Here is a 12,418-nt window from a genome sequence, read left to right on the forward strand (position 1 = left end):
CTACCCAAAAGGCCCTCTGCCTGGTTCCCTGCAACTTGGCTTCTCGCAACGAGGGAACCGCCAGAAGGCCCTCGGTACTGGACCTCAGTGTCTGGGCAGAACGATGGGGGTGGAGACGCTCCTTCAGGTATACTGGACCAAGGCCGTTTAGGGCTTTAAAGGTCAGCACCAACACTTTGAACTGTGCTCGGAGACGTACATTGGAAGCCGATCGCCTTGGCACTCGAACGTTTTGGCTCCCAAATGCCGCAAACCCAGAAGTGAGTGTTCCAGTTTGCGAATGTTCTTTGGAACCTGAACGTCTGGCACGGCTTCTGATTGGCTGCAGGAGCTTCCTGAAGCCAATCGGAAACAGCGCCTTCGTTTCCGAACGTTTTGGAAGTCGAACAGATCCTTCTCTAGTCCAATGCACTCATGGAGCACCTAGGGAGCTCAGGCCCTCTCATTCCCTGTTGGGGCCGGCCCTACCATTTGGTCTAGGCAAAGGAAAGAAGCCCGTTACCCACAGAGAGGTGCCAGGCATCTTACAAGCAATGGTACCAAGAGCCACTTGGCCCTTGGTTCCTGGCACTCCTTGGAGGCCAGTGCTACTCACCGTTTTGGGAGCTACGTAGGACCCGGACAATGTCCCCACGCCGCCAGCCAGGTCGAAGAGGTCTCCCAAGCCCCCGCCCAGGGGTGCTCCCAAGTTGGAGGGCATGACCGCGCTGGGCGCTGCGAAACTGGGGCCCCCCATCTGCAGGGAGACAAAGGCACCAAGGTGTTACAAGTTCACAGAGGCAATTCTAAAGGCAGTGGGGTGGCTGGAGACACGAGCCTACAAGAGGTGGCTTGAGAGTAGGGAGCAGAGGAGCAAGAGATATTACACAGAGCTGCAGCGGTTGGCGCACCTTCGGGAAGGGCCACTTCGTGACTTACAAGAGGCGGCAAATGCAGAGGCTTTTATAGAAATCTGCCTAATATTGAATCAGACCATTGGTCCATCTACCTCCGGCCTTGTCTACATTGACAGGCAGTGGCTCTCCGAGGTTTCAGGCAGGACAAATTGCAAGCCCTACCTGGAGTTGAACCAGGGAGCTTGTGCAGGCAAGAGCTGCAGACCTTCTCTGCATTTATGGACACACACAGGACGGATAAACCCACACACGGGACGGACGGACTGGGAAGGGGGATTCTCCCAAGTACATGCCATTAACACACACACACACACACACACACACACACACACACACACACACACCCCTGTTGGATCAGACTAATTTATGTATTTAATTAGATCTGGTTTGTTGCATTTTTAGTGTACTTTGAGATGATCAGGTAGAAGGCAATGAACACTGCTAAGAGTAGCATCCACCTCGTCTCTCTCCCCCCCCCAGCCCCGGTTTCCCAGCAGGAAAGAGTGGAGGGAAGGGGGGGAGGGAGGAAGGGGATGGCTCACTGACGGGAAAGCTAGTAAGAGGGCTGGACCATACCCCTTCAGCTTCGTCCCCCATCTCCAAGAAGCAGCAGGCAAGTTGGAAGAGAAGAGACAGCCACATGCAGAGAGAGAGAGAGAGAGAGAGAGAGAGAGAGAGAGAGAGAGAGAGAGAGAAGCCAGGATTTGGGGGGTGGGAGGAGGGAAAGAGACAAAATAAGAAGGGGTGAAAGAGAGGTTAGTCACTCAAGACTACAACACACAGATGCTATCAGCCACGGCGCTACAAGACAGCTCCCCACAAGAAGAACACAGCACCCCCTCTGCCCTGCCCGTTCTATAATAAATAATAATAATAATAATAATAATAATAATAATAATAATAATAATAATAATATATTATTTATACCCCAGCCACTCTGGGCGGCTCCCAACAGAGTATTAAAAACACAATAAAAGATCAAATATTAAAAATTTCCCCAAACAAGGCTGCCTTCAGCCTGTCTTCTAAAAGTCAGATAGTTGTTCATTTCCTTGACATCTGATGGGAGGGCGTTCCACAGGGCGGGTGCCACTACCAATAACGCCCTCTGCCTGGTTCCCTGTAACCTCACTTCTCGCAGGGAGGGAACCACCAGATGGACCTCAGTGTCCAGGCTGAATGATGGGGGTGGAGACGCTCCTTCAGCTATACTGGGAATCGTTCACGCTGAACAGTTTTGCCTCTGCAAACTCCCAGCGGAGCTTTGAGCTCGTGTCCCTGCTAGTCTTGCAAAAAAGTGGCTCATCCTCCACTGTCCCATGCATGCCTAACTATTTATGTCCTAAAGCAGTGGGTGGCCAACGTGATGCCCTCCAGTTAAGACGACAGTTCCCATCATCCCTGACCACTGGGATATGTTGCCTGGGGCCTGATGGGAGCCCAGAAATAAACAATAAATTTATTTACTTGGTACACTTTGACCTGTGAATCTTAGCTGACGAAGAATAGTCGAAACAGGGCCTTGTCCTGATCTTTACTGGAATTTATCTTTATTTGCCTTCAACATTGGGATTGATTCCCATTTAAGCTCCGCATCACATCAATAAAACCTTGTGAAGATTTTTTGAAATCCATCTTCTTTTGGCCTGAGTTCTTGCAATTTATCGTTTATTTCTGGACTTTCCCAAGAACTCCAATTTCCCCTGATGGGAGCCCGGCAACATCTAGCGGGCGCCTTTTGGCCGCCCTGATCCAAAAAGGGTGTGAGAAAGGCCCGGACAGATTCCCCAGCTGCCTCTCTGTGCAAAACGGGAACAAAGATTAATGGATTGTGTCCAGTTGTTTTAAGTCATATTCAGAGTAGGGAAATGAAAAGGCACGGCTAAGCCCACATTCACACTGCACATTATTTATTTTTATTCTTACTGTTAACTACGACTGTTGTTGTTGTTGTTGCTGAGGCTGCTACTGCTGTTATCTATTACCTGCCCTCCACCCGAATGTCCCTGAGCGGGTTACTGAATTAAAACACAATTTGAAACAACGGACAATAACAAAAAATGAGGTGGTGGCTCCTGAAACATACACATCGTGCCAAAAAGGCAAGAGTGAAGAGGTTATGTCTTCAGCCCTTCGGTGCCACTTTAAACAGTCATGGCTTCCCCCAAAGAATTCTGGGAGCTGTCGTTTGTTAATGGCGTTGTTAGCAGAGACTCCCCCATTCCCCACACAGAGCTACAATTCCCAGAGTTCCCTGGGAAGAAAGATGGACCATTAAACCGCCCTGAAAACCGTAGCCACAGGAGGGGAATAGAAGGGCTTCCTTACAACGCTCAAGGGGAATTCCCAGAATTCTTTGCGGGGAAGCCATGGCTGTTTAAAGTGGTATCCTAAAGCTTTAAATGAATGAACGCGGCCCAACTTGGTTCCATTCATTTCAGTGGGCCTACTCAGTATAACTTAAGTTGGACACAGTCTTAAAACACACAGGCAGCATGAAACATATGCAGACAGGTAACCAACAGCAACAGAGCATAACGTCAGCGGCCACATTTAACGCTGCTGTTTTCGAGTATTCAAAGTCCTCCAGTGAAAACGCAGCACCCTCTTGCATTGCAAATCCTTAGGAGGGCAAGATTAAGACTTACCAGGCTGTCCAAGCCGCCGCCGAGAAGGTCGACGGCGCCCATCTGCACCGATGAGGTGGCAACCGGAGGACCGCTCACAGGGGGTCCCAGGTCAAGGTTCAGCAAGTCTCCCAGGAGGTCTCCTTGGGTTGGGATGACGGCTGGCTGCTCAGACTGGGGGGCCCCCGCTGGAGCGACATCTGGGCTCTCTGCGCTTTCACTCCTGTGTTCATAGTGTAGGGTGAGGAGGAAGAGACGAAGAAGACAATTTAAAAATGGCCTGCTTCCTTCCTTCCAAAAAAGAGAGACATAGATCAGGAGTAACCAAACTGTGGCACAATGGCACATGTTCCACCAGTGGTTTGCATGCTTCATTGGGGGGGAGGCGTGTTTCATTGCCTGCCTGCATAAAATATTCATATATAATCAGTGAATTTTCTGTCTGCCGTCACGATTATAATATGCTGTGTGATGGTTAATTGCATTTTTATCGCTTCTTTAATTTCTCATAATGCATTTTATTGCATCCCGATCCAAATTCAATGGAATAAAAATAAAAACCAGCAATAAAAACCCAATTAAGTATCATACAGGATCTCATCCAGCACACATGGCTTAATGATTATTCTGCCTGCTGTAGCAACTGCAGTCTGCGGAGACCATCAGCAGTTTCCAAGTGGCCTGGGGTGGGGGGCGGAGTGGAGTTTGGGAACCACTGACTCAAGAGTGTGTCTTTCTCTAGATCAGGCACCCCCAAACGTCGGCCCTCCAGATGTTTTGGACTACAATTCCCATCTTCCCCAGCCACTGGTCCTGCTAGCTAGGGATCATGGCAGTTGTAGGCCAAAACATCTGGAGGGCCGAAGTTTGGGGGTGCCTGCTCTAGATCTCTGGACTCAAAGAAAAGGTTCGTGAAAAGGTACTTGTATAGATTTAGATTTGGTAGAAATGTGAGTTAATTACTGTTTTCGTTTGTGAAAATTTAATAAAAAATTATTTTCCAAAAAAGAGAGAGAAAAAGGTGTGTGTCTATTTCTGCCACCCAGCCACCCTACCCCAGGGTCCCTTAAACCAGCAGATGGGTGGAATCCAATGCAGAAGTTGTGGCTAGCAGAAACCGGCTATGCAACAGATTGTGAAATCTACTGCAGCAATCTGGCACGGTGACATTTTGCTGGCACAGCACATTTCTCCAGTGGAACCTGTGGTAGGTGATTTCAGCTTTGTGCTACATTGGCTACAACCACGGCAGTCCATGAATTGGTAACCTTGAGGCTAATCACTGGAACATGCCCTATGTGGGGCTGCCCTTGGGCCTGGTTTGGATGCTCCAGCTGGTGCAGAATGCGGTGGCCAGACGACTGACGGGGGCATCTGGCAAGCAAAACGAGACACGGCTCTTAAAACACCTGCACTGGCTGTCCCTCTACTACTCAAGGCATTAATTTGCAAAGTCCCAGACAACTTAGGTCCAGGGTGCCTCAGGGACCACCCGAACCTTTGTACCCCAAGCTTGATCGGTGGGGTCACCTGCAGGGGTGCCACTGGCCATTCCTCGAGTTGGCAAGACAACAGCGGGAAACTGAGCCTTTTTCGTGTCGTTGGCCCAGCCCTGCGGAACTCTCTGCCACTAGAAATCCGGCAGGTGCCTTCTGTGCCAACTATTGAACACCTGCCAAAAACTCTTCCTATTCTGCAGGGAATGTCGAACGCACCTTTCCCTAACAGTTTGCTGGTTTCTTTTTATATATATATGCTTTCTCTTGTATGGCGTTATGTATAATCGTTGCAAACCACTCTAAGATTTATTTATTTTTAATGCAAGGCGGTATGTAAGTATTTTTATAAATAGAATGGGAAAAAAGGCCAAAGACCAAGTGGGCTGCAGAGAGGAGCAACAGAACCCCCTCTCCCTGCACTACCACCACCACCGCCACCAAAGGATACTCACGATCCTGTCCGTGGAGGGAGGCTCTTGTGGACGATGCCTCTGCTCCCCTCCACGAAGGCGGTGGGGGGCTTGTGGTAGACGGAGGCCAGCGTGCCGATGTAGCAGATCAGCTCGTCCAGCAGAGTCGGCTCAATCAGGTCCGTCTCTTCAGAGATGAGTGGCTTCTCTGCCAGAACCACCTCCTTGGCCGCCACAGGATCGGTAGAGAGCAGGCGCCAATAGATGTAGCCACGGTCCCTCAAGTCGGGGTTATCCGAATCCTAAGTGAAAGCATTTAAGGTGATGGACATAAATCCAGGGCAAGTTTAAAACGGTTTAAGTATTCGCTTGTGTTTTTATCTTGTGTTTTATTATGTGAACCGCCCATAGCTGCCAAGTTTTCCCTTTTCTCGCGAGGAAGCCTATTCAGCATAAGGGAAAATCCCTGTAAAAAAGGGATAACTTGGCAGCTAAGGAACCGCCCTTGGTATATAAATGTAATAAATACGGATCTTAAGACTCTCCTCGGGTCACACCTCCTTCCTTGGAGTGTTTTCTCCTGGCTTGGAAGTGTCCCTGAACTCCAGTCGGGCCTCTTGCTTGTCCTGGATAAGACATCCCCAAACTGCAGCCCTCCAGATGTTTTGGCCTACAACCCCCGTGATCCCTAGCTAACAGGACCAGTGGTCAGGGATGATGGGAACTGTAACCCAAAACATCTGGAGGGCCAAAGTTTGGGGATGCCTGCTAGGGTTGCCAGACTCAATAGAGGACAGGACTTCTGTGCCTTTAATTGCCCTGCTCTCTTTTGAGTCTGGAAACCTTAAAGAGAAACCAGAAGACCCTTTGCTTGGAAATTAAACAAAGGGCCTGCTGGTTTCTCTTTAAGGTTTCCAGACTCAAAAGAGAGCAGGGCAATTAAAGGCACACAAGTCCTGTCCTCTATTGAGTCTGGCTACCCTAATGCCTGCCCTGGATGAAGGGGTGAAAGAAGTGTGCAAGTGTTGCGCAGAAACTAGCCTCTTGTGTACAGAGGGTAAAATTTGCATCTGTAGCTCCGCCCAGTTTTGCTTCTGGCCCCTCCTACCCCTGGCATGTGGTTCTCAGGAGGTTGCCCATGCTGACAAAGCTTCCGCACCCCTGGCTACCTTGCAGAACCCCTGCAAGGACGTAAAGGGGGCCTCCAGCTTTAAAAAGGCCACCTCTTCTTCTCTTACCTGTGTAGCCAGACTGAGGACCTGCTGGACCAGCTCCTGGGTCTCGGTGGGCTTCTTCAGGAAAAGCTTCACAATGGCCGTCAGGAGCTGCAGCTGAACCTGCAATGGACGAAAGCAAAAAGAAAAGGGGACTGAACTTAGGATCGTCTGCTTGCAAAAGGTGGCGTTCTACTGCTACCATCCTGGAAGAAATTGGCACAAGCAGTCAGAGCAGGAAGCTGCAGGAGGAAAGGGGGCACCTGCGGGAGGTGAAGTTAATGTGCAACCTGAGAGGTGCATCACCCAAGACAAAACCTCTAGGATTCCTGGGGGGGTGCAAGATCTTCCCGGGACCGAGGTCGGCTGCAAGGCACCGTGGAGGGGAAATCCAGAGGGAATCGTAGCAGCCTTTGCTGCCTAATCCTCAGCCACCCCACGTGGGAGACTCTGCCCCGTCTCACCTGGGTACTTTCGTCATGGAACCCTTCAAGGAAGCTCTCCAGAAGCTCGTCCGCGTTGTCTATGCGCTCTGCGTATTCGCCCACGATCCAGATCATGGCTGCCCGAGCCTCGGGTTCGTCGAGGGAGTCCAGGTTCTCGCACAGGGTGGCGATCACGCTCTCGTACCTGCGTGTTGGGGGGGCGGAGACAGGAGGGGTGGGAGGAGCTAAGAGACAGCGGAGAACCAAGTGCGGCGCAGCGGTTAGAGAAGCATCAGATTACGACCCGGGAGAGGACCAGGGTTCAAATCCCACCATTTGGCCGACTGCCCCTCCTCAGCCTGACCTACTTCACAGGTCTGGGGGATTAAATAAGGAGAGAGAGAGAGATAAAGAACCATGTTAAGCCTCCTTGAGGCCCTTGGTGAAAAGGTAGGATAGGAATGCAGTAAATACATAAGTAAGCCAGGGGAGCTTCCTGGATAGAACCTTTCAAAGGCAAGGAGCCAGCTCTGCATGTGCTGAGCATCCATCCCATGTCATCAAGAGCCAGTTCTGATGCAAAAAATAAATAAAAGAAAAATCTACGGCTCTATATTTCTGGCTAGGTTTCATTGTATCATTATCAATTGCCTTCTCATGGAAGGGACCCCCGAGGGTCATCTAGTCCAACCCCCCTGCACCGGGGGGAATCTTTTTCCCAATGTGGGGCTCGAACCCACGACCTTGAGATTAAGAGTCTCGTGCCCTATCGACTTGAGCTATTCCAAACCACCAGTTTTAAAAACAGCAACTAATAAGTTTAATAAATAATAAAATCGTCCCCATGTGTTATCAAAATGGTAACTTTTCAAGGAGAGGCAAACCAGAATAGAACTGAGGGTGGGGTGGGGTGGGGAGGGGAGGGGGGGGCTCCTAGCCTGACCTGCAGCCATCCAAAAGGAACTCACGTCAGCAGCTGGGCTGATAAGAAGGGGTTTCTTACTTGTTGGGGTACTTCCGGAAGATGTCCTTGATGACGACAATGGCTTCCTGGACCACATAGTTGACCTTGGTCTGGATGAGGTCAAGCAAGGTGCTTACACAACGCTCTGCCGATTGCTGGGCAGGAAGAAAGGGAAAGGTGGTTGGGGCTGTGTTTAGCCAAGAGGCTTAGGAGAAACTACGGATGCTTGCTTTAAAGAGGGAAGTTAAAGGACATCTAGGTTATCTCCCAGCAAAGGTGGGATGTCAGCAACAGGAAAGCCAGGAATTTCCTGGCTGTAACAAAACAAGAGTCACATGCAGCCTTCTGCATACTAGAGAAGACCAATTGGGAAGGGGGAGGCAGGATCCCCATGCTATGAGCGATGTCTCCTACGCGGTTACTTTTAAAAAAAACCCTGGCTCCCCACGCAAAGACGTGTCGATCTCCAGCACTACGGACACCGCTTGCCTTGAAAAACGAATTTTAATGTTGGAAGGTTCTGTAAAGGTCAAACCCCCTTTTCCGAAGAGGCAAGATCTACCGGATGTCGTGAGAACGTAAGAAAAACCTGCTGGATCGGGCCAGCGATTCCAGCATCCTGTTTTCATAGGGGCCTACCAGGTGTCCCGAAAGGGAAGTCTGCACACACGATTCGAGTGCAAAAGCACTCTCTGCTCCTCTCCCTAATGTCTTCAGCCCCCACCCTCCCCAAAAAGAGAAAAGGGAGGGTTCACAACACATTATACAAAATTCATTTGTGCTCTCTGCTACTTGCAGCCTCTAAATGCCCGAAAAGCCAAGTATGTTTGAAGTTAAGCCTTTTGCAGAATCAGGCGACTCTCCCGGATAGATGGCAGCCTCCCCCAAACTGGTGCCCGCCAGATGCTCTGGATCACACCTTGGCTCACCTCGACCTTAATGGCACACCGGCCAATCGCCCGGACGGCTTTCCGCACAAAGTCCACGTCGACCTCTGTTGCGTACTCCTTTAACTCGGCAAGCACCTATCAGAAGACGTGGGGCAAAGAAAAAAACGAAAAAGCAAGCCCAGGACAGAGCATGCTCAGTAACTTTGGAATGCTGAGTGGCAGCTAGAAAATGCACACACTGAAAAACTGGGGCAGGAAGGAGAGGAGAGTGGAATGCCTTCTTTAGAGGCAATAGCTTCAGCCTTCCCAAACAGCGGGTGCCTTCCAGATCTTGTGGGACTGCAATTCCTTTCAGTCCTAATCCTTGCAGGGCAGTGGAGACTCTGAAGCAAATTCGGGGGTGGGGTGGGGAGGAAGAGAGGAGGATTTACCTGTGCAATGTTGGCCTGCGAGGCTAGGCGGATCATGATATCCAGCTTCTCCAGTTTGACGTAGATCGGGTCGTTGTACTTCACAAAGAAGACTTTCATCTCGTGTTTGAGGATTTCAGGTCTGGGAGAAGAGGAAAATATGTGATTAAGAGATCCTAAGAAGAAACATGGCGACCCAGGTGGCGCTGTGGGCTAAACCACTGAGCCTAGGGCTTGCTGATCAGAAGGTTGGCGGTTCGAATCCCTGTGACGGGGTGAGCTCCCGTTGCTTGGTCCCAGCTCCTGCCAACCTAGCAGTTCGAAAGCACGTCAAAATGCAAGTAAATAGGAACCGCTATAGCGGGAAGGTAAACGACGTTTCCGTGCGCTGCTCTGTTTCGCCAGAAGCGGCTTTGTCATGCTGGCCACATGACCTGGAAGCTGTACGCTGGCTCCCTCGGCCAATAATGCGAGATGAGCGCGCAACCCCAGAGTCGGTCACGACTGGACCTAATGGTCAGGGGTCCCTTTAAGAAGAAACATACCCAGCTGTGCAACTTATAAATTGCGAAAGAGTCTTTAAGTGAAAACAGAAGTTTTCATTTAGTAATATCATAGAATGGTAAGAGTTGGAAGGGAGCACGGCAGTCATCTAGTCCAACCCCCTGCATTGCAGGAATCTTTTGTCCAACGTGGGGGCTCAAACCCACAACCTTGAGATTAAGAGCCTTGTGCTCTACCGACTGAGCTATTAGGCAACACAGCTCTCGGAAGTGTCATTTTAGGATGAATCGTGTGCCTTGTTAGCACCGGTAATTATACTGTAAATCGAAAGTGAAACTTTGAAAGTAGGTCCCATGTTGCAGGTTGGGAGTCAGAGGTGGGTCTCAGTTTCGGACCGCTGAAAGATCTACCTTCTATACTAACATATGATCTTGGCAGCTCGCATAGCAACTGCAACTCAATGGAAAACAACCCCCAAATCTTACACCGGACGCTTGATACCACTCACTCTGAAATATAGCTATAATGGAGAAAACTATGCATAATTTGAGATTTCGACAAAGGTCTAGAACCTCCAGACACTTTTCATTTGATCTGGCATTCCTTTAATTACGTTTTGTAATGGAGCCATCATTTTCAAGTCAGCCCTCGTCACAAACCTGGCAAATCTCAAACTATACTTGACATTTTTACATCCTTAAGATATCAATGACTTCCCTTCTTCTCTTTCCATGGTTCTTTTTACATATCATAAATCCCTGCATATTTTATAGAAACTATACCATTCAGTATTCCATTATCACATCCAACATAACTTATCTACACTGTTGAATTTAAGGCTGCCAGCGTTTTCAGCTGTACAGTTATTTCCAGTATATTCAGTAAAGGTTTTCCAGTCTTCTCTAAACATATGTTCTTCTTGTTCTTAGTCTGCAAGCTGCACATATTCTGTCAACATAAGCTGCCATTCGTCTTTGGTTGGGACCTCACTCGTTTTCCATTTTGGGGCAAACGAAACATGGGGCGCAATAGTGCCACAGATAAATAACCTTGTTTGACACCTGGGAATTTCAGTCTGAATTATCCCCCAACAGAAAGGACTCTGGGATTTTTGTTCTCTGGGATGTTTTTTTTCCAATTCATTGTGGATCATTTTCCATGGACTTTGGTATTTTAACCCACGTGCCTGTTTTAGAGATTTGCTTCTCATCTTCTGGTTTTTCAGCTGTTGCCACAACAGCTTCTCTGTTTTATATTCATTATAAAAGGAAAAAAAGGTAAAGGTAAAGGGGCCCCTGACCATCAGGTCCAGTCGTGTCCGACTCTGAGGTTGCGACGCTTATCTCGCTCTATAGGCCGAGGGAGCCGGCGTTTGTCCGCAGACAGCTTCCGGGTCATGTGGCCAGCATGACAAAGCTGCTTCTGGCGAACCAGAGCAGCACACGGAAATGCCGTTTACCTTCCCGCCGGAGCGGTCCCTATTTATCTACTTGCACTTTGACGTGCTTTCGAACTGCTAGGTTGGCAGGAGCTGGGACCGAGCAACGGGAGCTCACCCCGTTGCAGGGATTCGAACCGCCGACCTTCTGATCAGCAAGCCCTAGACTCTGCCATTTAACCCACAGTGCCACCTGGGTCCCTATAAAAGGAAATACCTTTAGCAAAAAAAACCCAACAAACCCAGTTCCATGCCTGAGAGTATCTCACTGTATCCCTGGAAGCAGGGCTACCCATCAACCAAACCACCCTTGCCCACCTGCAGCCAACAGAGCATCCATCATCACCTTTTCTGCACAATGAGGTTGATGTTTCGGAGAGCCACGTATTGCAGCTCCGGCTCAGCAGACAGCAGGGTGACGAGCGGGGGAGCCAGCTTCTTCAGCAAAGTGCCGTAATAATCCAGGTCCTTCGACAGCATCTCCATGAACTTCATCAGCACTTTCACAGCCGAGAGGACCACGGCGGAGTTAGCGTGGGACAACCGGGGTGTCACTCGCTCACAGATGCTGCCCGGGGGAGAGGGGGGAGGAGAGAAGAAAAAGGAAGGTGCAGCAGGCAAATGCCAGAGGAGATTTTTCACAGGTGCACAGAGCCACTGACCCACCAGCCCAGCCTCCGAGCTGCAACCAACAAAACCGTTTTTGCGGCCCTGCACTGCAGCCATTGGGTAATCTGGGAAAATGGCAGGGGAAAAGAAGAGTTGAGCTCAGGAAACCAGCAAGCAGGACCTGCGTTTTCCAGTTGCTATTTACAGTGTTGCCTCGCTAGATGAAATTAATTTGTTCCACGGGTCAATTCGAGTCCCAGTTTCCCATAGAAACTTAATCAATGCGTTCCTATAGGCTCCGGGGGACTGGCAGCGGCATACAACGGGGCTTTGGAGAAGGTCTCCGAAGCCCCGTCCGATGCCGGCTGTGTGCAAGGCGGCGGGGCGAGAAGCTCTCTTCTCCCAGCCACCACCTTGCCTGCCTCCCCCGACACGGGGTGTAACTTTGGAGGTCTCCAAAGTTGCGCTCCGTGCCCGGGGTGCGGGGCGAGAGGCGGCGGCGGGGGAAGACCTTCTCCCGCCGGCGCCTCTC

At 50.0% G+C, this 12,418-nt stretch overlaps 1 protein-coding gene across 2 annotated transcripts in view; it reads right to left on the reverse strand.

Moving 5' to 3' along the window:
• Positions 1 to 12,418, reverse strand: part of AP1B1 (adaptor related protein complex 1 subunit beta 1) — a 41,178-nt gene that overhangs the window by 9,018 nt on the left and 19,742 nt on the right. For both annotated transcript variants that reach the window (XR_015947563.1, XM_035098206.3), the window contains exons 7-15: positions 11,624 to 11,845; positions 9,357 to 9,477; positions 8,965 to 9,060; positions 8,075 to 8,190; positions 7,111 to 7,276; positions 6,671 to 6,769; positions 5,475 to 5,734; positions 3,545 to 3,746; positions 596 to 736 (exon numbers count right to left, since the gene is read on the reverse strand). Coding sequence is in view for 1 of the 2 variants with exons in the window: in XM_035098206.3 (XP_034954097.1) it covers positions 596 to 736; positions 3,545 to 3,746; positions 5,475 to 5,734; positions 6,671 to 6,769; positions 7,111 to 7,276; positions 8,075 to 8,190; positions 8,965 to 9,060; positions 9,357 to 9,477; positions 11,624 to 11,845 (1,423 nt within the window). In the remaining variant the exon portion in view is untranslated. The remainder of the gene's footprint in view (positions 1 to 595; positions 737 to 3,544; positions 3,747 to 5,474; positions 5,735 to 6,670; positions 6,770 to 7,110; positions 7,277 to 8,074; positions 8,191 to 8,964; positions 9,061 to 9,356; positions 9,478 to 11,623; positions 11,846 to 12,418) is intronic.

This window comes from Zootoca vivipara, chromosome 16 (assembly GCF_965207765.1).
Source record: "Zootoca vivipara chromosome 16, rZooViv2.hap1.1, whole genome shotgun sequence".
Taxonomy (NCBI): Eukaryota; Metazoa; Chordata; class Lepidosauria; order Squamata; family Lacertidae; genus Zootoca; species Zootoca vivipara.